This window comes from Microcaecilia unicolor, chromosome 13, assembly GCF_901765095.1.
Source record: "Microcaecilia unicolor chromosome 13, aMicUni1.1, whole genome shotgun sequence".
Classification (NCBI taxonomy): domain Eukaryota; kingdom Metazoa; phylum Chordata; class Amphibia; order Gymnophiona; family Siphonopidae; genus Microcaecilia; species Microcaecilia unicolor.
In genome coordinates, this window is record NC_044043.1 from 66,857,148 (window position 1) to 66,883,031 (window position 25,884).

At 45.5% G+C, this 25,884-nt stretch overlaps 1 protein-coding gene across 2 annotated transcripts; it reads left to right on the top strand.

The window, feature by feature from the left end:
• Window positions 1–7: 7 nt before the first annotated feature.
• On the top strand, window positions 8–23,858 carry GPR157 (G protein-coupled receptor 157). Of its 2 annotated transcripts, XR_003944103.1 has the most exons (5): window positions 8–906; window positions 7,908–8,121; window positions 10,464–10,658; window positions 13,267–14,068; window positions 23,848–23,858. XR_003944103.1 is itself a non-coding variant. In XM_030222394.1 (4 exons), the coding sequence occupies exons 1-4, from the start codon at window positions 503–505 to the stop codon at window positions 13,384–13,386; spliced, it is 933 nt and encodes a 310-aa protein (XP_030078254.1). In that variant the 5' UTR covers window positions 8–502; the 3' UTR covers window positions 13,387–14,422. The 2 variants fall into 2 exon arrangements, 1 of the variants encoding a protein (XP_030078254.1); XM_030222394.1 differs by lacking the exon at window positions 23,848–23,858 and having other exon boundaries at window positions 13,267–14,422.
• Window positions 23,859–25,884: the final 2,026 nt, after the last annotated feature.

The window sequence follows — 25,884 nt, forward strand, 5'->3', positions numbered from 1 at the left end:
GTTTTAAGTATTAGGAACTTTGTAAGCACCTGATTTCACAACTTCTTCACGTGATCTAATCTTGGCACTCCTGCTAAATTTCGAAGTAATCCAGAATTAGACACGGTTTAAAAATCCAAACAGAACATGACGTCAGGAAGAGCTAGCTGGAAAAAAACTGGTCATACGGCCTAGGTTTCTTATTTTGCATTAAAATTTTTCAGCGACAAACTGCTGCTCCCTTCCCCCGGGCACTTTTTCAGCAGTGATCAGAGGCCCCCGAGCCCTCGGCTCTTTCTTTCCGGGTGTTTTGTCGGAGTCTCCTCCCAGCCAGGACCTGAGCGCTTGGTTACTGGCTCCTTCTCCCCGGGAAGTTTTGTGCTGTGAGGCTCGGTGGCTGCACGTATAGACTGTGCATTTCCAGCTAGGAGTTTCTCCCTTTCCTCGAGTCCGGCTCTGAATTGCTTTTCTCTCCTTGCCTTTCTGGGACTCTGATGAGCCTTCGCATCTCAGCGGGTTTTCAATGTCCGAGATCGAACAGGGTGGGGGCCCTGGGGGGCTCCTGCGCTCTGACCTCTACCCCTTTGAGCAGGTGATTGTGCTGCTGTCCTGTGCCCTGTCCTTCGTGGGGTCCAGCCTCATCATTTTCACCCACGTTCTGTGGCCTGAGTTCCGTAGCCGGCCCCGGCAGCTGCTCCTCTACCTCTCTGTGGCTGACCTGCTCTCTGCCACATCCTACTTCTACGGGGTACTGCGGAACTTTGATTCCTCTTCGTGGGACTGTGTGCTGCAGGGGGCCCTGTCCACCTTTTCCAACACTAGTTCCTTCTTTTGGACCGTGGCTGTGGCTCTGTATCTGTACATTATCATCGTGCGCTCCCAACAGGCTCCGCCTGACAGCCTGCTCTGCTGGATTCACCTTATCAGGTCAGTGAGAGTAAGGGAACAGAATGGGGAAATTTCCAGACATTCACTGGGCATGTTATGGGTGAAAACCGGAGGGGCTGTTGTTTCTTGGCTGGACAGCAATTCACATCATGTGGGTATGAGGAAATCATAAGAATAGCCATACTGGGTTAGACTAATGGTAAGTCTAGCCTAGTTCCTGTTTCCAACAGTGGCCAATCCAGGTACCTGGCAGAAACCCAGATAGTATGACTGACCAGGCAGGTCTAGAAATCACAGGGTTAGGTATATTTAAAGTGCTGCCAGAACAAAGGAGGTCAGATGGGTGTGATCTGACTTAGGAGTTAAGCGTTTCCCTAAACTCTTGAACATAGTATTAGATAGCCTTTGCTTTATAGCTGACCCTGACTGGCCCCCACTCTAGCCTGGTCTGCCATGCTGAGCCTTCCCTACAGTTTGCATTCTTTGCTGATGTATGCCCAGTTCATTATTTTGCCCTCCAACCCTTGAAATCCAAACTCCACCCATATTCTTATTTTCACAAGGACCTCACTTGAAGTCTCTGCTTCAGAAGTGGGAAGTACATTATCATGGCATCTTCAGTTTCCTGGGTAATCAGTTTGGAGAAAGATACAAGTCAGCAACAAGCAGTAATGAAAAGTTCTAGGGAGGTAAACTTGTGGTCTATGATGGAGTCCAGTGACCCTTTAATAGACTATTTAATTTATTGAAGCCAATGCTTTTGAGCACAAGAGACCAGATGAGGAAGAGTAAAGGCTTGTCCTTGAAAGCTCGTGCTGCAACAAACCCAGGAGTGTTTAAGGTTGTAGGTGAGATTTTTTTTTAATTGTACTAACTTAATCCATTTTTACCAGTGTTGAGCTCCCCCGAAGCTAGTTACAAAGCAGATCAAATTAGGATCATAAAATAAGCTTAACTGTTGACCTAGGGGCTCATTTTCAAAGCACTTAGCCTCCCAAAGTTCCATAGAAACCTATGGAACTTAGCCTCCCAAAGTGCTTTGAAAATATGCCTCCTAGTGACCTAGTGGTTAGGGTGGTGGACTTTGGTCCTGGGGAACTGAGGAACTGAGTTCGATTTCCACCTCAGGCACAGGCAGCTCCTTGTGACTCTGGGCAAGTCACTTAACCCTCCATTGCCCCATGTAAGCCACATTGAGCCTGCCATGAGTGGGAAAGCGCGGGTACAAATGTAACAAAAATAAAATAGATACTATTGGAGATTCTACATGGAATGTTGCTACTATTGGAGATTCTACGTGGAATGTTGCTATTCCACTAGCAACATTCCATGTAGAAGGCTGCGCAGGCTTCTGTTTCTGTGAGTCTGACGTCCTGCACGTACGTGCAGGACGTCAGACTCACAGAAGCAGAAGCCTGCGTGGCCACATTGGTGATCCGCAAGGGCCGACTTCTACATGGAATGTTGCTAGTGGAATAGCAACATTCCATGTAGAATCTCAAATAGTAGCAACAGTGGAGGAGTGGCCTAGTGGTTAGGTTGGTGGACTTTGGTCCTGGGGAACTGAGGACTGAGTTTGATTCCCACTTCAGGCACAGGCAGCTCCTTGTGACTCTGGGCAAGTCACTTAACCCTCCATTGCCCCATGTAAGCCGCATTGAGCCTGCCATGAGTGGGAAAGTGCAGGGTACAAATGTAACAAAAATAAAATAGATACTATTGGAGATTCTACATTGAATGTTGCTACTATTGGAGATTCTACATGGAATGTTGCTATTCCACTAGCAACATTCCAAGTAGAAGGCTGCGCAGGCTTCTGTTTCTGTGAGTCTGACGTGAGTGGGAAAGCGCAGGGTACAAATGTAACAAAAATAAAATAAAAAAGCTCAAAGAAATGAGCTAGTAGTTGTGGTTATGCTACTAACCTACCTTCCTGTCCCTGAAAAAGAAATCTGGGAGCTTTCCCTCTTCATTTGGGGGGCTGCTCTCTTCCACATCCTGACACCACAACAGGACTTAGGTCCTGCTAATCACCATTCCAGTAGAATCCTGGGATAGGTGTACTGTGATTCCATTTTACTTCCAGAAATATTGGTTTAAATTCAGATCAAGTTTCAAGCTGAATTATGTTAATAGCCACTCAACCTCAGTCCTAGAATAGCTGGAGTTCTACACGGCAGGAGTACGATGCATTGGCAAAGCGGCATGTGGTGTTGGGGAGGGGGGGGAGGGGTCAGTACTGCAATAGCAGGAGACGCTACAGAGCAGGAATGAGATGCATGGGTGTGTGTGGTGTGAGGGGGGGGGTCTTGGTACTGTAATTGCTGGACAATTCTAGTTTATATTACAAGCAGAAAAATATTTTTGATGTGGGGAAGGTTTTTGACTGCATGAATTAGGATTTTATATATGGAGTATTAAAACAATATGGAATAGAGAGGAGATTTAGTGACACTGTGAAAGTGTTCTATCAGGAGCCCAAAGCAGTAGTTAGACAGATGGTCAGTTTGCACTAGGCCATCCCCTCTATTATTTATTTTGCCTTAGATCCTTTTATTAGAGAAACCCCAAATTAAAGGCATAAGCATACTACTACTACTACTTGACATTTCTAAAGCGCTACTAGGGTAACGCAGCGCTGTACAATTTAACATAGAAGGACAGTCCCTGCTCAAAGGAGCTTACAATCTAAAGGACAAATGTACAGTCAGTCAAATAAGGCAGTCTAGATTTCCTGAAAGGTATAAAGGTTAGGTGCCGAAAGCAACATTGAAGAGGTGGCTTTGAGCAAGGATTTGAAGATGGGTAGGGAAGGGGCTTGGCGTAAGGGCTCAGGAAGTTTATTCCAAGCATAGGGTGAGGCGAGGCAGAAAGGGCGGAGCCTGGAGTTGGCGGTGGTGGAGAAGGGTACTGAGAGGAGGTATTTGTCCTGTGAGCGGAGGTTTCGGGTGGGAACATAAGGGGAGATGAGGGTAGAGAGGTAATGAGGGGCAGCAGACTGAGTGCATTTGTAGATAAGAAGGAGAAGCTTGAACTGAATGCGGTATCTGATTGGAAGCCAGTGAAGTGACCTGAGAAGAGGGGTGATATGAGTATATCGGTTCAGGCGGAATATAAGACGTGCAGCAGAGTTCTGAACAGATTGAAGGGGGGATAGATGGCTAAGTGGGAGGCCAGTAAGGAGTAGGTTGCAGTAGTCAAGGCGAGAGGCAACGAGAGCATGGACGAGAGTACGGGTGGTGTGCTCAGAGAGGAAAGGGCGAATTTTGCTGATGTTAAAGAGAGAGAAGCGACAGGTCTTGGCTATCTGCATACGACACTACACAAGTGGATTGAGTGGAATCATTTCCCTTGAAGTAGGCGCAGAAATCCTTCACGTATCTTGGGAGTGGTTGACACTCACCAGCCCCTATAGGATCAATATTGTGAAATTAATGGTTATGACCAAATGTCATCTAACTAATCGGAGGAATCTTCCCTTTTCTTTGAGTGGCAGGATTTGCCTGCTTCAAATGACTGTACCAAGATGGTCATATACTGTGTAACATCTTTCTATTCAACGATTGCGAAAGATTTTATGTTGAGATATATAACTACATTTTGTTGGTGAAGGAAGAGACCCAAGCTGAAACTGGAGAAGTTATATCGTAATTGGGAGCAAGGGGGCTCAGGGTTACCAGACATTTGGGGAAGATGATTTTTTTTTTCTGTTGTTTTTGTTTTGTTTCACTTCCTCTTGCCTTCTGATGTACAGTCCTGGTTCCTGATCACCTCAGCGGTCTCCTTTTTGCTTCTTTTCTGCTTGATCTTTGTGTCTGATGTCCATCTTCCACTCTTCCCCTTTGCTTGTGAGAAAGGTTTGCGTTGCCAGGAATGACTTGGAGGGGTCTGAAGATGAGTGTAAAAACTGAAGCAGGGGAAATTTTCATGAATGAATCCCTCAGTTTGAATGCTCTGACCCTGGCCTTAGGGAGAACTGGAGGAAGATATCATTTTAGAACTTCATTTGATTTCTGCAGGACAGAATTAGTACTTTACTTTATTCTGAGAAGGAAAGAAAGGGGAGGGGAAAGGAGAAATGGGACTTGACATACCGCCTTTCTGAGGTTTTTGCAACTACATTCAAAGCGGTTTACATATATTCAGGTACTTATTTTGTACCAGGGGCAATGGAGGGTTAAGTGACTTGCCCAGAGTCACAAGGAGCTGTAGTGGGAATCGAACTCAGTTCCCCAAGATCAAAGTCCACTGCACTAACCACTAGGCTACTGTACCACCGGGTTGCTGATCTGCAAGGGCAGGCTTCTACATGGAATGTTGCTAGTGGAATAGCAACATTCCATGTAGAATCTCAAATAGTAGCAACAGAATCTCAATAGTAGCAACATTCCATGTAGAATCTACAAATAGTTTCAACATTCCATGTAGAATCTCAAATAGGGAAAGGGAAATGGGACTTGATATACCACCTTTCTGAGGTTTTTGCAACTACATTCAAAGCGGTTGACATATATTCAGGTACTTATTTTGTACCAGGGGCAATGGAGGGTTAAGTGACTTGCCCAGAGTCACAAGGAGCTGTAGTGGGAATCGAACTCAGTTCCCCAGGCTCAAAGTCCACTGCACTAACCACTAGGCTACTACTCCACTAGCAACATTCCATGTACAAGACTGCCCTTGCAGATCACCAATGTGGTCGTGCAGGCTTCTGTTTCTGTGAGTCTGACGATGTCAGACTCGCAGAAACAGAAGCCTGCGTGGCCGCTTCTACATGGAATGTTGCTAGTGGAATAACAACATTCCATGTAGAATCTCAAATAGTAGCAACAGAATCTCAATAGTAGCAACATTCCATCTAGAATCTCCAATAGGGAAAGGGAAATGGGACTTGATATACCGCCTTTCTGAGGTTTTTGCAACTACATTCAAAGTGGTTTACATATATTCAGGTACTTATTTTGTACCAGGGGCAATGGAGGGTTAAGTGACTTGCCCAGAGTCATAAGGAGCTGCAGTGGGAATCAAACTCAGTTCCCCAGGATCAAAGTCCACTGCACTAACCACTAGGCTACTCCTTTACAAAAATACCCCTCCCTGCCCAAAATAAAGGAGTTTGCTAAATCTTTGGGGTGCATGAGCAGCCACTAAATCTCTACAAACATACATCAGTCAGCTGCCATTACTCAACTTCCTACAAACCCCTCTGTCTCTGAAACCTGGGCACCAAAACAAGCCCCCCTGAGCTATTTGAGAGAATTTCCCTCTGATCTCCCCCTGGCAAGGGTCAGAATACTGCTTCATATATTGTAGTTCAATGTCCCCTTTGAGTTGGCAGTGAAGTTGCTGCACCATTCCTGCCTGAGGATGAGATTCTCCTGGATCTCAGCCCAGCAAGGAAAATGAAGCTACAAGTTCACTCCTCCCCTGCCTGCAGGGTCGGGAAGGGAGACGGGAGCTTCTCTCCATCATGAGACTAAGTATTTATAGTCTACCCCTGTTTGGGAAAGGGCTGAAAGCTCAAGCAGAGAATCCACCCTAGCTTTGCTGTCTGCTCCTCTCCTCTCCTCTTCTCCTTATCTGTTCCTATTTCTTCCTGTCCACACACTTCTTCAGTAAGTGGTTTCTACTTGACCTAGCTTGTTGCATGTGCCAGGATTTCTAATTGTGAATATAAGGACAATATGATGGGGAGAAATGATAAAATAGACTTTTACTTCAGCAGATTTAGCCCATACGCAGCAGAGCTTTAGAAGTGTTAACTCCCATTTTTTTGTTCTCTCTCTCTCTCTCTCTCTCTCTCTCTCTCTCTCTTTCACACAGACTCTTGAATAAAAGATTCAATTACTCTCTCTTCTTTAACTTCCAAACAAAAAATGATGTTTACTTACAATTTCTTCAGATAACTATTTACATCATACTTGCAGTAGACATGGTAAAACTACTGAATACAAAAATTCTGTCAGTTGGTTATCATACAGCTTGAAGAGAGATTGCTAACACCATCTTATGCTGACACAGACTGACTCACTCTCAGAGCAACTACAGTGACTCAGACACACCCACAAGACATTACACTATATCCTATGACATCATAGCTCATAGAATTGTTGACAGTTAATGCATGCAGCACTTGTCTTTCACATATTCCTACAATCTGTTCCTATTTCTTCCAGTCCACACACTTCTTCAGTAAGTGGTTTCTACTTGACCTAGCTTGTTGCATGTGCCAGGATTTCTACTTGTGAATATAAGGACAACTGTTTCTGTCTGTGATCACATTTGTTGCTGGATTAGGAAAACATTTTAGCCTGAGAGTGCTCCTGGCAAAGACCAGCCTAACCATTAGGCAAAGTAGGTGTTCGCCTAGGATGGCAACACCTGGGGAGGCACCAAAACAGATCCTGACAGATGCTCAAAGAATCATCAGCATGTATTTATACCCACAGGGAAGGTAGGCAATTTTCACGTAGCCCATTTACTTAGATAAATGATGTTGGGAATTATTCTGGCAAGGGTGATGGGGTAATTATGATTTTTGAGTTTAATTAAGAACATCTTGGAGGTGAAAGTTAATTGGGCCAGGAGTAAAGCTGAAGGTTTCCTAGGGTGCCAGATACTCTTGTACTGGCCCTGACGCATGGAAGAATTGGTGGGGAGGGTAGTAAAGCTGAAGGTATCCTAGGGTGCCAAATACCCTTGTACTGGCACTGACTCATGGAGAGATTGGTGGGAATGCTCAGAATCCCTCAGCTGGGCCTGATTCAGTGATACATTCTGTGTCTCATAGCTGCTATAGGATTGAGGGTCTGACCTTGTCCCTATTTTTCCCTGACACACATTGCATTCTGTGCTGTCTTCTCTGGTTATGCTGGGTGTACCCTGCTGTTTGTCTGGCCTGAGAGGTGGTTCTGAATGGAGCTGCTTTGGCTGATTGCTGTGCTGACATTGTGAGAGCTCTCTGGCTGCCACGGCGTTTGGCATCCGTAGCAATTTGTGGTGCAGTGGGAGACATATGATTGTTATGTTCTTTCCTCACTCAGCTGGGGCATTCCTTTGGTGATCACTGTCACGGCAGTGGCCTTGCAGAAGATCGGCTATGATGCTTCGTACGTCTCTGTGGGCTGGTGTTGGGTTAGTATAACCGCCAAGGACCGTATCCTCTGGATGCTGCTGACTGGAAAAGTTTGGGAGATGCTCGCATACATTATCCTGCCCATCTTCTACCTCCTGATCAAGAAACACATCCGCTTGGCAGTATGTGAGGTTTATTTAATGTTTGAATATTTTTTATTGAACATATACAGTCTTTAAACAAGTGTACCAAAGCATTGACTGAAACTCTAAGGAGAAATATATGCAAAATCTACTTTTAATCCCTCCCCTCATGTGAGGTTTCTTTATTTACATCATTTGATAACACGGCTCCACTAATAAACCAAGCTTATAGATCGGGACCAAGTGCCTGGCTAAATAGCTAAGCTTTAGCCCTTTTCCATGAGGTCAGGTAATTCTTTTCCAGATGAAGGTTCAGTGGTCTAGAATTCCACAGGCTGGGGCCTGCAAAAACACTGGACAGAGCTTGGAATCTGCAAAAGGGCTGCAGAGAAGGGTGCAAAAGGCTGTGCCAGGGACTGCCAAGGCATCGGTTTAAGTTATAATGAATACCGTGGTATCGTTACAATACTACAACAATTTCCCTTTAAGGTAATCTGGGCAATCCATATGTAAACTCCGAAAACCCAAGCACAAAGTCTTAAATTGCACCTGATAGTGTACTGGCAACCAGTACATTGCCCACAGCAGTGGAATCATATAGTCATTCCTCTTTTTTCCTCAAATCAGCTGGCCAATGGCGTTCTTTGAGGGAGGCTGCAAAGCAAGTTATTAACAATAATCAATTCTTTTTGTCACAAAAGTGTGAACTAGAGTGACCAAATCATCGGGCTCCCCCCCAAAAAAAATGAACCCACCCCAACGATATAACTGTAAAAAAGCTGAATGGTCTACACTAAGACCAGAAGACCCAACATCAAACCTCTGTTTGGACAAGTGGGCTAACCTATCTTTCACACCTGAGGTGGTTGGCCCACTTGTCCATGTGGCCAGTGGGGATTGCCGTTCAATTGTGTGCATAAATCGGCAAAATTCATTGGCTTTTAGCTTAGTCCACTTGTCCATAGGTAAATATTGATGCCTTGATGCACTAGATCCAAAAAGCCGTAAATCGGCAAAATCAAGGGTTAACCCACTTGTTTGTAAGACCATCTATATAGGAGAACATTCAGACTCCTCACCAGCAGGCTACAGGCCAGCCAAGAACCCCTAATAGAAAGCAAAATTCTAGTTCTATGGGCTAGTCATCAGAATAAAGGACTAGGAGGTTACTGACTGACTTTGCACAGATCGCTTTGTCACCCTATGCTTGTCAGTAGCCAGTGTCATTCCAGACCTGCTTGATTCGGAAGCCAGCACACTGTGACCTATGTGTAAATAATTCTAATTGAGCCAGACTGTCCTACATATGACACAAGTGTCCTATTATTTATGTATGAAGTGCTTCAAGGATTACTGTTGGAAAAGGAGACTTGATAGAAACAGTCATATATTTCGACAGGCTTTGATGGAGTACAGGAAGTTCAAGGATAAGGAGTCATGATCCAAAGTTGCAGGAAGGTAGGGTCAGAAGAAAAGTGAAAAGGTCTTTCCCATGGTTGTAAGGTTTTGAAGGGAGCGAGTCCACATGGTCACTGCAGTGAACCAACTAAGACTGTTTGTGAGTGGTGGGAAAAATTCTCAGGATGAACCAGTGGCGTAGCCACAGGTGGGCTGAGGCCCACCCACTTAGGGTTCAGGCCCACCCAACGGTAGCACATGTTTAGCGGTAGCTGGTGGGGATCCCAAGCTCTGCCAGCTGAAGACTTCCCCCTGATGATGAAAATGCTGCTCTCCACAATACTGGCACCTGCGCATGCTCAGTTTTCAGCGCATTCCTGCTGCACCCTAACAAGGTGGAGAGAAGCATTTTCCCATCAGCTGAGATATTTTTTTTGGTAGTGTGTGTGTGTGTGTGGGGGGGGGGGGGGAACATTTGGTGCCCACCCAAAATCTGCTGTCTGGCTACGCCCTTGGGATGAACAAAGGCCCATGGCTAGGCTGGGCTTAAACATTAGACAGGTTAGGTGGACACCTTTGATGGTAGGTTCTAGGAGGTGGCGAAGAGCAGCTGCAGTCAAAGCAAATCAATGAGGCCAGCGTAGAATGGTACCACAAGCAGAAGCACATGGTTACCGTGTTGTATGTGCACACGTTACTGAGCACGCAATGCAGAAAGAGGTTGAGCACAGACGTAACTTGCTCAGTACACATGAGCACACGTAATTGCTCCTAATGGTCAGAGCTAAAAGGGAGAGTATTATTCTAGTAGCTTCAAGCCTAGGAAATGGAATAGGGCAACAGTACTGCTTCTGGGAACAGCTGAGGTTCTCCTGTAGCAAAAATGTTTGAGAGATTTTGAATTGGGAGATTGTGTCTTTCTAACATTCAGAAGCAGTGTTCCCACCTCTCCTAATCCTCACCCTTGTGTTCATTTTTCACAGCATGCTGCTTTGTCGGAATATCGACCCATCCTTGCATCAGACCATGTCTACCAGCCACGAGCTTCCATTGCAGATAAAAAGCTAGTAATAATTCCCCTCATCTTTATTTTCCTCCGAATCTGGAGCACCGTGAGGTTCTTCCTGACACTCTGTGACTCTCCTGTAGTGCACAATCCTGTACTTGTCATCCTACATGTAAGTTTAAATTGAGCCCAGGACCATAGAACGTTTCCTTCCCAAGTCCAGAATCCACAGCTTGCCACAGGTAGATGTATCAGAAATAATATGACAGAGACACTTCTGCCTCGCTCACACTCATGTACATTCACACACACGTGTACTTTCATTTACATGCAGTAATAAAATCACATAGTCACAAATATTCATGCTCATATTCACACATACTTCCATTCATATGATTAAGTCACATTCATACAGTCACGCACTTAGATTCACATAATCATATGCACTCGTATATTCACACGGGCACCTAGGCAGAGAAGACACCTGTTTTGTAATGGCAGCACTTGCCTCTCCTTAACCTCATATGTGCTCTGAGACAGGCCTAATACGGTGCCTCAAGGTGGTCTACCAATGCCGAGGGTTGGGCACAAATTCTATAACCACATCTGTGCACCAAAGAATACTAGAATACTAGCATAAGTTGGCATTGGTGTGCCTAAAGTTAGGTGTGAACAGTTGACCTGGCATAAAGGTTTGTGCCTAGTGTTCCATGATTTGCATGTAACATGTAGTATTCTATAATAATTTGAAGACACGTCCGAGCTCCTCCCATGCTGCACCCATGTATATGTCCCTTTGCAGTTGCATGTTTGTGCCCAGTGTTCCATGATTTGTGTTTGGCATGTAATATGTTACACACATAACTTGGAGACCACCTGTGCTCCTCCCATGCTGCACCCATGTGTACGTCCCTTTGCAGTTACATGTTTGTGCCTAGTGTTCTATGATTTGTGTGTAACATGTAATATTCTATAAGTTACACATATAACTTGAAGACACATCTAAGCCCCTCCCATGCTGCACGTATGTGTACGTCCCTTTGTGGTTACATGTTTGTACCTAGTGTTCCATAATTTGTGTGTGACATGTAATATGTTACACACATAAATTGGAGACCACCCATACCCCCTCCCATGCTCTACCCATGTGTATACCTCTTTGCGGTTACTCACTAAGAGGCATATTTTCAAAGCACTTTGGGAGGCTAAGTTCCATAGGTTTCTATGGAACTTTGGGAGGCTAAGTGCTTTGAAAATGAGCCTGTAAGTGTACTAGGCATTATTCTATTAAAGAGTGTGTAGGTGCATATCTTGACACTTATTGCATATGGTGTGTGTGCTTTCATGTGCACACTTCATAGAAGTAGGTGCTGTGCTTTCAGTTTGTGTCCATTTCTATGTGCCTATATCCCTGGGCAATTTTCAAAGCATCCATTTGGTCACATAACCCCCCCTCATGCTAGGCATAGTGCATTCAGTTATAGAATAAAGTAAGTTACGTGCTTTAATTGACTAATTAGGTGCATGATTTTTGGAGTTAGTTGCCACTAATTGGCCCTAATTTACAGTTTCACACGTAACTGTACTTAGATGACATTCTAGAATGTTGGCACTTCTATAGCGTGTAACTGCGAAAGGGGCGTGGACATGGGCAAGGGTTTGCCAAGCAGTTACATGCTAAGCATTTATAATACTGTCAATTATGCAAGTAACTGTACTTGAACGACATTCTAGAATGTTGGCACTTAAATTCTATAGCGTGTAACTGCGAGAGGAGAGTAGACATGGGCAGGGGTGTGCCAAGCTTTTAGAATACTGTAAGTTACACACATAACAGCCACATTTAGGTATGAATATTTACGCGGCTGTACAGCTAAGTGCTCATGCTAAACTTATGCATGTAACAGCAGACTTATGCCAGTATTCTATAATGGCAGTTAAGCGCTTAATTGCCGCTATAGGTGACCTGTACAAAATGACTGCCATAACGCTGCTCTTGTTCAAGTTGCTGCTTACCATCTGTTGATTATTCTACTGTGCTCTCAGATTGTTGATATTTTTATTTTTATTATTTTAAGTAAGCAGTGGTGTTTTTTGTCAGTGCCTGTCTACCTGCTGTTTTTAAATGTGGGGAAGATGTTCAGAGGCTGACTATTTTCAGGCTGTCTGAGATAGGGAGGGTGTTTTCTGAGCTATAGTTTAATAAAATAATATAATATAAACTTGTACACACATACATTTGTTCTTATTTGCGTGTCCTTCCCCTTTCTCTCAGTCACACACTGAGCACTGATTATTTCTGTATATTGCCTTGGGTGAATTTCTTTATAAAGGTGGTAAATACAGGTAAACCCTGATACATGAAATTAAAAAGTGGAGGTTTGGAAGCAGATGATATGAGTGTCTGATGTTTGTTGTCCCTTCACATGGCTATGACCATTGGTCCTCGGGTCCTACATTGCAAATCTCTGTCTGATCTGGGCTGTGACCATAAATATCTCCCCTTCCCCCAGCCTAGAGGACTTTGCGCTGCTTCAGCACACCCCAGGGCTGGTGCTTGAAGGATAGTTCTGAAAAGAGGTTCTCAAAGCAGTAATGTCCTTATTTCACATGGCCTTGACCTGTTAGTGCAGAAGTGGAAATATCTTTCTTTCTCTCATCTCTGTCAACATATTGCCTCCAGTTCACTCATTGTGTGTCTCTGGATAGCAAGGCCACAGTTTCTGTCACTCTGCAGGGCACCTGAATCATTGAACCATTAACCGTTCTTATCTCCGCAGGGAGTCGGGAACACATTTCAAGGAGGTGCCAACTGCATTCTGTTTGTCCTCTGCACCGAAGTCATCCGGGAACGGCTGCTGTCTCTGTTGTGTTGCTATAGATACAATCACACTGCATGATATGAGACCTGAAGCAGAACCTGCAAGATTCTGACTACAGCTTCCTGCTCTGGCCTCTGGACTGAAGGTTGAACAAGGAATAACTGTTGAGACTAGATATTTGACCTGCCTGTTAGCAAAGGTCTTTACTTTCCATCCTGCCTATGTGCAGGCAGTAGGTACCTGGGTCCTCTCTAATGATGGTGCATTCACAGTACTTCTAAGGACACTGATTGAATATTTTAGGAGAACCCTGTATGTTTTGCAGTAATCCTGTATTTTTTATCACAACCCTGAGGGGCCTCAAAGTTTGAAAGGGCTTTTCAGGTTAACTACCCACAGACCCTTACCTCTCACACCCATTGCTTCATATAAGCAATTTTAGCTATTACAGCCAGCTTTTCCTGTGGTACAATGATAGAAGGTACATATGTAAAAGTATCATTGAAGTTGTTTGCTCAGGCATCCCATGGGTCTTCTGTGTAGGAATCCTCAAGGTTAATCTTTCACCTCACACAGTACTGGGACCTTACTGTGAGCAGTCAGGGTGTATAGGACATTTTACCTGCAGGTTGACTGGGGTGGCTCTGCCTTTTGTAAGTCCAATGGGCAGGAGACGGGGAGGGCTCAGTGAGGCTGAGAAATGCTTTGTGATGGGACAGGAGGCAAAGATTGGTACAGTGATGTACAGTGGGACCGAGCGGTATTCTGCAGCATGGGCAGGAGACAGAGCCCGGGAGCAGTGTGATTTAGAGACATGCTGTATCGGGGGCAAGAACAAGAAAGAGAGCGCAGAAGGGTTGAGACATGTCCTATGACAGGGACAGGAAATAGAGGGAGAGCGCAGAGGAGCTGAGAGATGCCCTTTGACTGGGTGTTATGTTTTCCAAGCAGGAACCTGGGTTTGTGAGCCCTTGGACCAGTGCCGAGGAGCGGCAGGCAGAACCACCCTACACCAGAGACGGGGCAGACCTCTGATAAACAGGCTTCACCTGCACATGGCCACCTTTCACCAGGAGTTGAGCCCCTGGCTGCAGGTGGCCGGCAGGACTTATAGGGCAGGAACAGGATCCCAACAAGGCAGCACAGGGACTGAGGGTCAGAGGGGAAAGGAATATACAGGGACAGCAGGGCAGGGAAAGGATAAGCTAAAAGACAGGACAGAAAGCTGCAAGCAGCCACTAAAACAGGAGACAAAACACTGAATAACAAGACACAGGACAGAAAGCTGCAGAGCAGCCACAAAGACACAAACAGACAAAGACTAAACACAAAACTATAACCCCGAGACAGGACTAGCAAACAAACAACAACCTAATCTAACTACCCACTGACTAACTAGAACAGACAAGAAGCAAGGCAAGGAACCAGACTGAGCAGAAGTGCAAACAGCACCCCAACAAACCTCAGGCCCTTAGGCGATGCAAAGGCAAAGCAGAAAGATTTCAGAATGGCTAATAAGCCCAGCAGCAGCTGAGGCTCACTGCAGCAATCACCAGGCAACTACGAGAGCTGTGTAGGTTCAACCAAAGCAAGCAAGTCTGGCAGCCCGGAAGATCCGGACCGGGCTGAAATCTGGAACGGGTGATAATAACCAGACAGTCCATTGCAGCCACCAGGTCTGGCCACCAGAGGGCAAGATGACTGAGAGCCTGAAACCAGGGCACACTGGGCCAGGAGACAGAGGGAGAGTGCAGTGGGGCTGAGAGATGCTCTATGACAGGAACTGGAGACATGCTCAAGAGTGCCATGAGAGAAACAAAGACTGTTCTGGGGCTGGACTCTGCTCTAGACCTCAGACTCTTAAGAGAATGTACAATTTTCTTGTGTCTTTTCATCCATTTTGATACAGAAAGTGAAAGTGCCTTGGTGCTTTGTAGCTTTTACTACATGAGACGTGGGGTAAGGAATAATATATTGTAGAGGAATATATTCGAGTTATTCCCCAAGTTTTCCACGTCATCACTGTGACCCCTGACGCAGGTGCTAGTCACCGAAACACGGCCCATGTCGGGTCTTTTTGTCAAGGCTCATTCATTAAAGAACTGTGTTCCATTTTTAAAGGCCCGTGGTGCTGTTTTTTTTTTGTTTGGACTTTAGTTTGTACTTTGTTCCCTCTCTTTTTTTTATATTTGTTGTGGACATTAAATTATTTTAAAATATTGACATTAGGCCATTGTGAGGAAGAGGGAACAGCTGGCGCTTTGAAAACTCTTTAGAGTCCTTTATGTGATAAATCTAGTAATATATCCCAGAGTGCTCCACTGGTGACTTCTGAGGATAGGAGCAAAATCCTCTCTGGTTTCTCTCTAGCTCTGCTTTTACTGTCATTTTCCACAGACCTGCTCTCAGGAACAGAGTCCTCCATAGACCACTGAGGGGCTGATGATCAAATTCCCCGCACTGTTCCGAACAGCACTGAAAAATTAGTGCCAGAACAGCGTGGGGAATTAAAGCCCTGATGCACATGAATTTGCATACTATTAGTTTTGATCATGGAGGGGGGGGATCAAACACGGGTTCTAGTACGGAGCTAATAGACTTCAGCGTCTGCATTTGCTTCTGATCATCGAGGCCTGAGTGTGGATGATAGGGGAGAGAATGGCTTAAAAAAATCCATATTAATAAGGAACAAAGTGAGATAATCATCGGATGCTTTCCCTCACAATGTTCACAATCTGTGATCTTCGTGTCTCACTGGTGATTCCATTCGCATGATGTTTAATCTGGATCCTCCTACTCCACTGCCCCCACTAATCCTTCAGATCACAAGCTTTCTGGTTTGCTATAGAGGACTGTTCATGTGTACATATTTCTAAGCCCAGCCTTGTACTCCACGTGACCTGAAAACCTTTCAGTATTTTTTGGTCTTGTTTACAGAGAGATTATGTTGCCTGGTGAAAAGCTGAAGTGATCCGATTTTCAGGCTACTACCCCACAATGACAAAGGGCACTCCCTCCAGGCTACTGGACTCTCTCCGCGTGACTTTAGCTGACAGCAAACATTCGCAATATAACACTCATTACAGCTCCCCAGACACAAGATCTGGAGAAACCCAGAGTCAGGAACATCTGAGACGGCTATCTTTAATTCTAATATAATATAGGGCGTGGTGGCTGTTCCCAATCAGGGGCTCGGCCTGTTTTGGCTTTGGTTTCAGCTGAAACCAAGTGGCAAATTTCAGACGCAGATTCAGTTTCAGCCAACACTGGGAAAAAATGGTTTTGGTTGCCCTCTAAAGAATGAAGGGCAGTGTTTTAGCCAAGGGTGGGCAGGGGCCCATCCAGTTTTGCTTCAGGCCCACCCAGTGGTATGCAATCTTTGGAGCAGCTGGATCCCGCCAGCTGAAGAGTCCTTTTTGGAGTCCCCTGAGCAGTCTAAACCCCACAGCAGTCAGCAGCACGTTTTCAGCTACCGACGCTAGCACTCCCCCCCCCCCCCCCCCACACACACTTCGGCGTGTGCTCAGTTAATTTGGCATCCCCTTCTCCAGCGCCGGTCTCCAGCCCTCCTCTCTCTTCCTCCTCACATCCTGCACACTCTAAGTGAAACTGAGCATGCTCAATTTCACTAAAAGAAGCGTGCAGGATGTGAGGGGGAAGAGAGAGCAGGGCAGGCAACGTGGCGGCGCCAGAAACTGGCACTGGAAAAGGCTTCAGCTGGTGAGGGTTGGGGATCCCCACCAGCAAAACCAGGGGCCCGGAGGAAATAGCTACGCCACTCAAGCCCACCTAAAGTACTGGTGATAGGTCTGCGGCTGGAAGCTGAGAAAAAGAACTGGCAGCAAATGCAAATACAGAGCTGGGGTGGGAGAGACTGAATAAGCACATAAACACAGGGTCAGCCCAACCACTAGGCAGACTAGGCTCCATCTAGGTGGCACAATTTTGGGGGCGGCACTAATGTGGTAGTCAGTGCATCTATAGAAGACTCATCATGGCTGGCACCAGGTCTTGGGCATCCATACATAATCAAGGCCTGCCAGGTCCCAACTCTCCTGAAATTCCTGTTTCAAAGAGGGGGCAACATGAACAGATGCTCAAGGCCCCACATTGGCCATGGTGAGTCTTTTTAGACTTGCTGACTGCCATGCTGGTGCAGGCTGGAGGGGGTAAAGTAAGATAAGGGCCAACAATGGCCACTGCTTTGACTCTGTGGCTTCCTCACTAATGAGAAAGTCACTGGGGCAAAACAGTAGCCATTATCATCTTTGCTACTGGCAAATGTGCAAAGAGATTCTTGGACACACAAAGAGAAGATTTGCACTTTTTTGTTTAGTACAATAAAAGATAAGTCAATACATGTTTTCAAAGTTTCAATTTTGATTAATATAAAGAAGTTTTTAGAGCCATTGATGTTCTTAAAGTCTGGAGAAACAGGTTTTTCTTCCTTTTCTTAGAATCTGTAAATAAAGATTTTTCCATATTGTTGACATAAAACGAATCCTGGCTTTATGGTTGTGTTGCAAATATTAGACGCTCCATGTATCATTGATATTTTGTACTGTCTACAACGGGTGACCAAACACACATTTGAGTAGGACAGAATGTGGCTTTCTGAACTAATTGTCCTAGTAATGTTTGGATCCCTGAAGCCTACTGGAACAGCTGGATTTGATGGGATCTTGGGTAAACATCTACCAGAAATTAATCCAGGTTTTATCACCTATTCTAAATATATACTGTAGTTCTCCTGACTGTAATGTATGAGATTCTGTCCCTGTTGACCATGCAGGAGGTAGTAATTTTGGCCTTCATAAAACGGGGAAGAAACCATCTCAATGCATAATTGGGTCTAGGTCACCAGTAAAGGCCAACAGGAAGGTTCTGATGGAGCTTAGTGCTAAAGGTAGGCTTTGAAATAAGTTGGTGTTGAATAGCTCATTGGAGACAGTTCCTTAGTGTTACTCACCATACGGCTATTCCTTAGTGTAAAGCTATTATAGGCAAAAAAGAGGTTTGAGTTAAAGCATGTAATCAAGTTGAAATAAATAATTATGAAAACTTGAGTGAGTTACAATAGAAGTCAAAACCTCCACTATCACCTACATAGTAAAACTCCCTCACCCATAGTTAAAATCTAGGCGTAAATAAACAATTTAAGAAGGCAGGAGTGGCTTCTGCACGGGTAAAATTGCACTAACTCAGCCAATAGTGCTGCTGAGTATCCGGACAGACTGCAGCACTATCCAGTCCCTAATTCTAGAACTTGCGTGCTCAATTGTATAATTAGCGTGCAACATTATGCATGCAAATTATAGGCTAGCCTCAGTTATGTGCATAGCTTAATTTAATAATTAGCTGCTAATTGGCATTAACAAGTAATTATTGGCTACTTGGTGTTAATTGGCAGTTATGCATGTAACTGCCCTGAGTTAGTATTCTGTAAACTGCATGCAAAATCCATTGCAGAACTGCAAAGGAGTGTGGATCTGGGAGGGTCAGGGGTGTGACCAGCACTTATGTGCACAGATTATAGAGTACAGACAGGCACAAACACTTACAGCAGCCTTCTAGCTTACGCCTAAAGTTAGATGCATAACTGCAAACTTAACACTAGCAATTCTATAACAGTAAGTCCATGCATGTAACTGCAATTATAGAATTTGCACTTAGCGTGCAGTATCCTAGCAGTTGACTTTGGAGAATTACCCTTTTGTTGCCTGAGTAGTCTGGGAATGGTTTGGGGGCAGAGAAAAAGGCTGTCCTAAGTTTACCAGGTAACTAGATATCACCTCTGAAGATTGGTGATATCTAGGTAATGCCCACAAAGAAAAAAAAAACATTGGAGGTAGAGAATGACACGGGGACAAAGTTTGTCCCCGCCCTGTCTCCATGGGTTCTGTCTCCATCCCCGCCCGTCCCCATGGGTTCTGTCTCCGTCCCCACGGGTTCTGTCTCCATTCCTGTCCCATCCCCACAGGCCCTGTCTCCATCCCCGCCCCGTCCCCGTGGGCTCTGTCCTCATCTAGAGAAGCCTTGCACACTTATGATTTTATATTTAAATCTTTTTATTAATGTATAAAAAGGAACAATATGTTGTGCAACTGTTGTGTATAAATTACAAATAGAAAACAATAACAACTAGTAGCTATAATAACCCTCCGTCCCACCATCACCCTCTACCCTTCCAACTAGAAAATGACACAGGGACAAAGTTTGTCCCTGTCCTTGTGGGCTCTGTCCCTGCCCCATCCCCGTGAGCTCTGTCCCCATCCCCGTGGTTATTGCGGTTCCCCGTCCCCGTGTCATTCTCTAATTGGAGAAAGACTAAGGAGGCTAGGGCTTTTCAGCTTGGAGAAGAGACGGCTGAGGGGAGACATGATAGAGGTATATAAAATAATGAGTGGAGTGGAACAGGTGGATGTGAAGCGTCTGCTCACGCTTTCCAAAAATACTAGGACTAGGGGGCATGCGATGAAACTACAGTGTAGTAAATGTAAAACAAATCGGAGAAAATTTTTCTTCACCCAACGCGTAATTAAACTCTGGAATTCGTTGCTGGAGAACGTGGTGAAGGCGGTTAGCTTGGCAGAGTTTAAAAAGGGGTTAGACAATTTCCTAAAGGACAAGTCCATAAACCACTACTAAATGGATTTGGGAAAAATCCACAATTCCAGGAATAACATGTATAGAATGTTTGTACGTTTGGGAACCTTGCCAGGTGCCCTTGGCCTGGATTGATCGCTGTCGTGGACAGGATGCTGGGCTTAATGGACCCTTGGTCTTTTCCCAGTGTGGCATTACTTATGTACTTATGACCAACAACAATAGGGAAATGGACAAGACTGGCAGACACCAGGGGGGGCTGTAGGCAGGGTCTTCCCCACAGATTGCACACCTCACACAGTCGATAAGGCAGACCACTCCATGACTGGTGTTCTGAACCAATGAATTTAATTAAAGTCTTTTAAAATAATTACCTGGAACCATAATGATAGCAGAGGCAATATTCAAACAGTATTTACAAACAGGTTGATATTCAAAGCAATTTAACTGGTCAGAAATGGTTCCTGGCTGGTTAAATCACTTGTTTGGGGATAACTGGTCATTTTCAGCAGCACCTAACAGTTAGTGCCTAACTGAAAACTGGCTATTTTGGGGGTATTCCAGGAGTGAAAAATGGATCCTCAGAAGCTTAGCGGAGATTGGATGGCAGAGCCGGGGGGGCGGGGCTGGTGGTTGGGAGGCGGGGCTATTGCTGGGCAGACTTCTACGGTCTATGCCCTGAAAATGGCAGATACTAATCAAGGTCAGGCATACACAAAAAGTAGCACATATGAGACTGGATGGACCGTGCAGGTCTTTCTCTGCTGTCATCTACTATGTTACTTGGCTGGTCAAGTGTCGATAGTCAGCACTTTACCAGCTAAGATAACTGCATAAATAGGAACGCATAAAATCAGTCCTATCTTTATGCAGCAGTGCATAGCCGGTTAAGTGCTGAATATCGCACTTAACCGGCTATGAGTTAGCCAGCTCTGGAAACTGGAAATTCAATGCCAAAACCTGGACGTGACCTGGCGTATTTCTGGGCATAACACTGGCGGCCGTCAGCAAAACACTGAGGGAATATCGACCTCAAAGTCTTTTTAATTAGGAGTAGCCTAGTGGTTAGTGCAGAGGACTTTGATCCTGGGGAACTGGGTTCAATTCCCACTACAGCTCCTTGTGACTCCAGGTAAGTCACTTAACCCTCCATTGCCCCAGGTACAAATAAGTACCTGTATATACCATGTAGACCGCTTTGAATGTAGTTGCAATAAATAAAACACAGAAAGGCAGTATATTGTCCCATCAGTGGCGTACCAAGGTGGGGGCGGTCTGCCCCGGGTGCATGCCGCTGGGGAGGTGCCACGGCGTGCGCCTGTCAGCTGAGTTCGCTGACTTTGCTAACTTCGCTGCAGCTCCCTCTGCCCAGGAACAGGTTACTTCCTGTTCCGGCTGGGGCAGAGGGAGCTGCAGCGAAGTTAGCGAAGTCAACGAACTCAGCTGACAGGCGCGCGCGGCAGCACCCCCCCCCCCCCATCGGCGTGCACCCGGGGGGGGTGTCATTTCGCCCGGGGGGGGGCCGCGCTGCACCCGGGGGGGTGCATCGGCGATCCGCCCCGGGTGTCATGCCGGCTAGGATCGCCACTGTGTCCCATTTCCCTTTCCCTCTCTTCCTTAGAATAAGTTTATAGGCTTTCTTTAGTAACAGTGGAGCAGATAGCAGAATCAGTTTCAAAGACTTTGTTGGCATCCTGGGAGACTCAGGGGCTCTGAGGCTCCAAACTAAGCAGCACTTTTCATAACTTGGTCCTGGTTCGACGTGAGATGGTTCCCAGAAGATCTGTAGCTGTAAGTGGTTTGCAATTTCTTTAGCCTCCACAGCTGTTCCAGGATCCTCTGTAGATGATAGGAGGTCCTGGCTGCCCTGCTGGAAATGAACAACTTTGCCCAGTTTCTCCTTTACTCCTTGGTCCTAGGAGTGGGTGTAGCAGGTTCCTCGACTGCTGTCACTGTAAATGCTCCTAAGTTTCTCCTCACAGATTGTCCTGGCCTCCTATCTCCTATGTTGCTTAGGCTTAGATGGCTAAGGCCTTTGGGCTGGATGAGCCCTCCGTTCCCCTCACATGAAGGTCAGCAAAGAGTCAAAGACCAAGATTTAATCAAGATAGTCCGTGGGGTACAAATGTAATGAGTACGTAAGTAAGTACCCCCCCCCCCCCCAACACTAATCTCTCCTGAATACCAGTCACAGTGGAAACCCTTTTCTCTAGCAGCCAGTGATATAATAGTAAAGTAAAAAGTATATAATTCTAGCAGAGCCTCTAGGTGTCACTGCAGGTACACTTAAAGCAGAACCCTAAGGTCTTTACATGCAGACTCGTAAATTGTCTCCAAATCCAAGGATGGCTAAAGTGTCTTGCTATTTTTCATAGTTTAGCTCTCTGTAGTTCTCCTATCCTCCCCCTGCCAGTGCAGAGACTGTGGTAGGATCCAGCCAATGGGAAGGCTGGGGACTGAGCTGTAAGTGCTGTGGGGGAAACTGAGTTTTTCTTCACAGCCTGGTCACTTACTGGTGCCACTGGTCTAATGTCATGGAGGGGGGGGGGGGGAGAAGGGGTTTAGCCAGTAGAATCTAAGAGGAATGGAGAAAGTGTGAGGGAGCTGTTGTTGCAGACTGAAAATAATGTGAGGTAGCAAATGCAAGAACTTTACATGATGGTGGGCAGAACTGATTGGGAGGGGGGAGGTACCGACTGAATGAGCACATGATTAGCAGATGCAGCACAGCACCAGTATAGTGTCTGGCTGCTTGGAGAGTGATAGAGTGTGTGCATGTGCATCATGGGACAGAGAAATATCCAGTGTACCTGAATGTAACTCACCTTGAGCTACTACTGAAAAAGGTGTGAGCAAAATCTAAATAAATAAATAAAATGTGCCTGTATGTATGTCTGAAGAATGAGAGTGCATGCATGTGCATTTGTGTGTGTGATTAAAGTGCAAGGAAGTGCTTGTATGTATGTACGCATGTTTCTGTGCCTTTGGTAAAGACAGTCTCATAAATAGAGCTTCCCTTTAACATTTTGGACTGGAGTGCAGAAGTTCACTGGTACAAATATATCTGTGCATAAACTAAGTGAAGGGAAATTATCAGTCCATAGTGTTTATCCAGCTAATTGTTAATTTACCTGGGCAAAGTCCTTTGAAAACTGGCCTCATACTGCTTCCGATCTGTCCATATCCTTTCAGAAGCACCAAAGAAAGCTAAAGGTTTTTTTCTTCTTCCATTTGTGATTTTTTTTTCATAGTACAACTTTGTAAATTTATACTTTTATCTTACTCTCTGAAGCAGGCCACTTTTGGCATCTCTGCTGTTCTGTTGCTTCAAGTGCAAAGTGCCTAATGGTTCTGTTTGGACAAAGATGGTATTATTCCTTCTCATACCAAGGCTATTAGGTAGGCATACTGAAAGATCAGCTCCACAAAGGAAGCACAGTGAAAACACAGCCCAAACTACCTTGAGTCCATTGGACATTTTGATTCATCATCTTTGTTGCCACCTTGGCTGTGTTTGCCTCTTTGCTATCTCTTGTTTGTAACAGAGGCAGTGAAGAGTGAAAATTACTTGCCCTACTTCCCTGGTTCTCAGCCCACTGCTCCAATCCTGCCAAGTTAACCAGTTCTAGGAGAGAGCCTTTTTGGTCAGTCCTGTTTTTAGACTTGCATCCCAGGTCAGTCTACACAGGGCCGTGCCGACACGGTAAGCGAGGTAAGCATGGCCCGCCGCACCATGCTTACCTCGCCCTCTTCTCCCCAGATCCTTGTCCTTTTTTTTTTTGTTTAAATTTACCTCTCCGGCGCATAGCAGCGTAGCGTTAGTGAGGAGGCGGCGCTCCCCCGCCCCGACGTGTCAGTCTCTTCCCTTCGCTCGGTTCCGCCTTCTTCTGACGTCAGAAATGACATCAGAAGAAGGCGGGACACTGAGCGAAGGGAAGAAGACACGTCGGGGCGGGGGAGCGCCGCCTCCTTCTCACTAACGCTACGCTGCCGCGCGCCGGAGAGGTAAATTTAAACAAAAAGGAAAAGGATCTGGGGAGAAGAGGGCGGGTGGTGTAGCAATCGTTTTCGGGGGGGGGGGCGCACTGGCGGGGCCAACTGCAGAGGGGCGCCGGAGACCCTAGACACGGCCCTGAGTCTACACATTGAAATCCCTGCTTCAACACATTGAAATCATTGCTACAGGTCCCATAATGCATCAGGATGGAGTTGTCAGTAATTCAGGATTGGCCTAAAATCTCCCCCTTAAATCTGCTCCCTGAACTTGGCAACTCTCCAGCTTTAACAATTAATCTACTTCATTGTAGCATGTATTTACCTACTCCCCATGTTCAATCATCACAAACTATTACTGCCATCATGCCCAATGGTAGGGGGCCGCCTGAAGTTGTTCCCTATGCCAGGTCCAACATCCCTACTTCTCTCTCCCTCTCCTCCTCCACCCTTCCCCCCCATGACGGGATAGACCTGGCACTACTCCATAAACTCTCCCAATGACCATCCTGGTATTGCTCTATAAAACAACCTTCCCCCTCCCCCATGACCTGCCTGGTATCGCTCCATCCCTCCCCCCCCACCTCCCCATCTCTCTGGCTTCTCCCCGGTGTTGCAGCAGAAGTACTTCTGGAAACTGGCTGTCTCCAACTGGCGGGGCTTTTCCTCTGTTGTGTCCTGTCTCCCTGATTTAACTTTATCACAGCACGCTAAGGTTAAATATTTGTTATTTCTTCCAAGTTGTTTTGCCTTCTCCGGCTGCTTGATACATTTGTCTTCCATTTCATTCTATATTTAATAATCTCTCTTTCTGCTAGGTTCCTCTTTACTACCTTATTGTATATGAAGAATTCTTTTACTAAGCAGTTATAAACCTGCAGAGCTATTACTTTTGTATCTCTCTTCTATGAGGTGGTTCTTAGCTGACATGACACTTTTATCTGCTGGTTGGTTTTCTCTATGGAGTGTGTCTGGGACATGTTGTCAACTCATCATATACACAGCAATCAAAATATTAATAGCATTAAGGAGATCATCTGAAAGCAGAGTGCTTCCGCACTGCTCAGCTCACGATCTGCAGCAGACCAGCTATCATTGATACTGGGCCTCCCAGGCTAATCAGAGCATAAATTATGTAGACAGGCTAATGATACTAGGCTGGGCCTGGACTGGGCCTGGACTGGCAGGAAGGCCCCAAGTCAACAGCCTTGAAGACCATCCGTTCAAACAAGGTCATTATGAAGCAGGAGCAATGTGTCACCCATGAGTTTGAATCTTCCATGAGTGACCAATCTAGATTACCATATTTGCGGAGACAAAAAACAGGACACAAAAAATAACAATGGTTGCTAAAGAAATATTTAAATGTAGCAAATGTGTAAATGACTTTTAGTTAATGAACACACATCAAACAATGGCTGATTTACAATACAGCAGTAGACAATAATCTACTTTTCAAAACTTCTGGATTTGAGTTTGACTGAGGGCCAGATGCACTAAACTTAACGAGCCATTAACGAGCAAGTAGTAAACCGTGGCACGCACTAAAGGCTTCTCCGAGCCATTTTCTGATCATGGTAGCAGCTAACGAAAACGGAATGCAGATGATCCAAAGGCTATTGCAAGGATATTATAATGAGATGCACTATGTTTTTCAGATCCCCTTACCGTGAAAAATGGAAGTCTACACCTCTCGTTGGGGCAAATCAGAAGAAAAAAAATGTCGTCAGGGACATCCTTTTTGGACGTCCTTCACCTGAAAAAAAACCCCACTCCAAAGACGTTCTTTTTGGACATCCTTCACTTAATAAAAACCTGTGCTGCCCGAAAGGAAGACGCCACGCCGCTCACCCCCTCCACGGCTTGATGCAGGAAGGCTCCGATGCGGCTCGATCCTAGCAGGAGAGTGCAGTTGAGGACGTCCATCCAAAATTACGTCCTTTTTGGACATCCTCCCCACCCCCTTCAATAATAAAA

Bases quoted from the DNA above. Each gene is read 5' to 3' on its own strand.
- GPR157 (XM_030222394.1), top strand. From the start codon at position 503: ATGTCCGAGATCGAACAGGGTGGGGGCCCTGGGGGGCTCCTGCGCTCT. The intron at 8,122-10,463 runs GTATGTGAGGTT...CATTTTTCACAG, and splicing joins AGAAACACATCCGCTTGGCA to CATGCTGCTTTGTCGGAATA. The intron at 10,659-13,266 runs GTAAGTTTAAAT...TTATCTCCGCAG, and splicing joins CTGTACTTGTCATCCTACAT to GGAGTCGGGAACACATTTCA.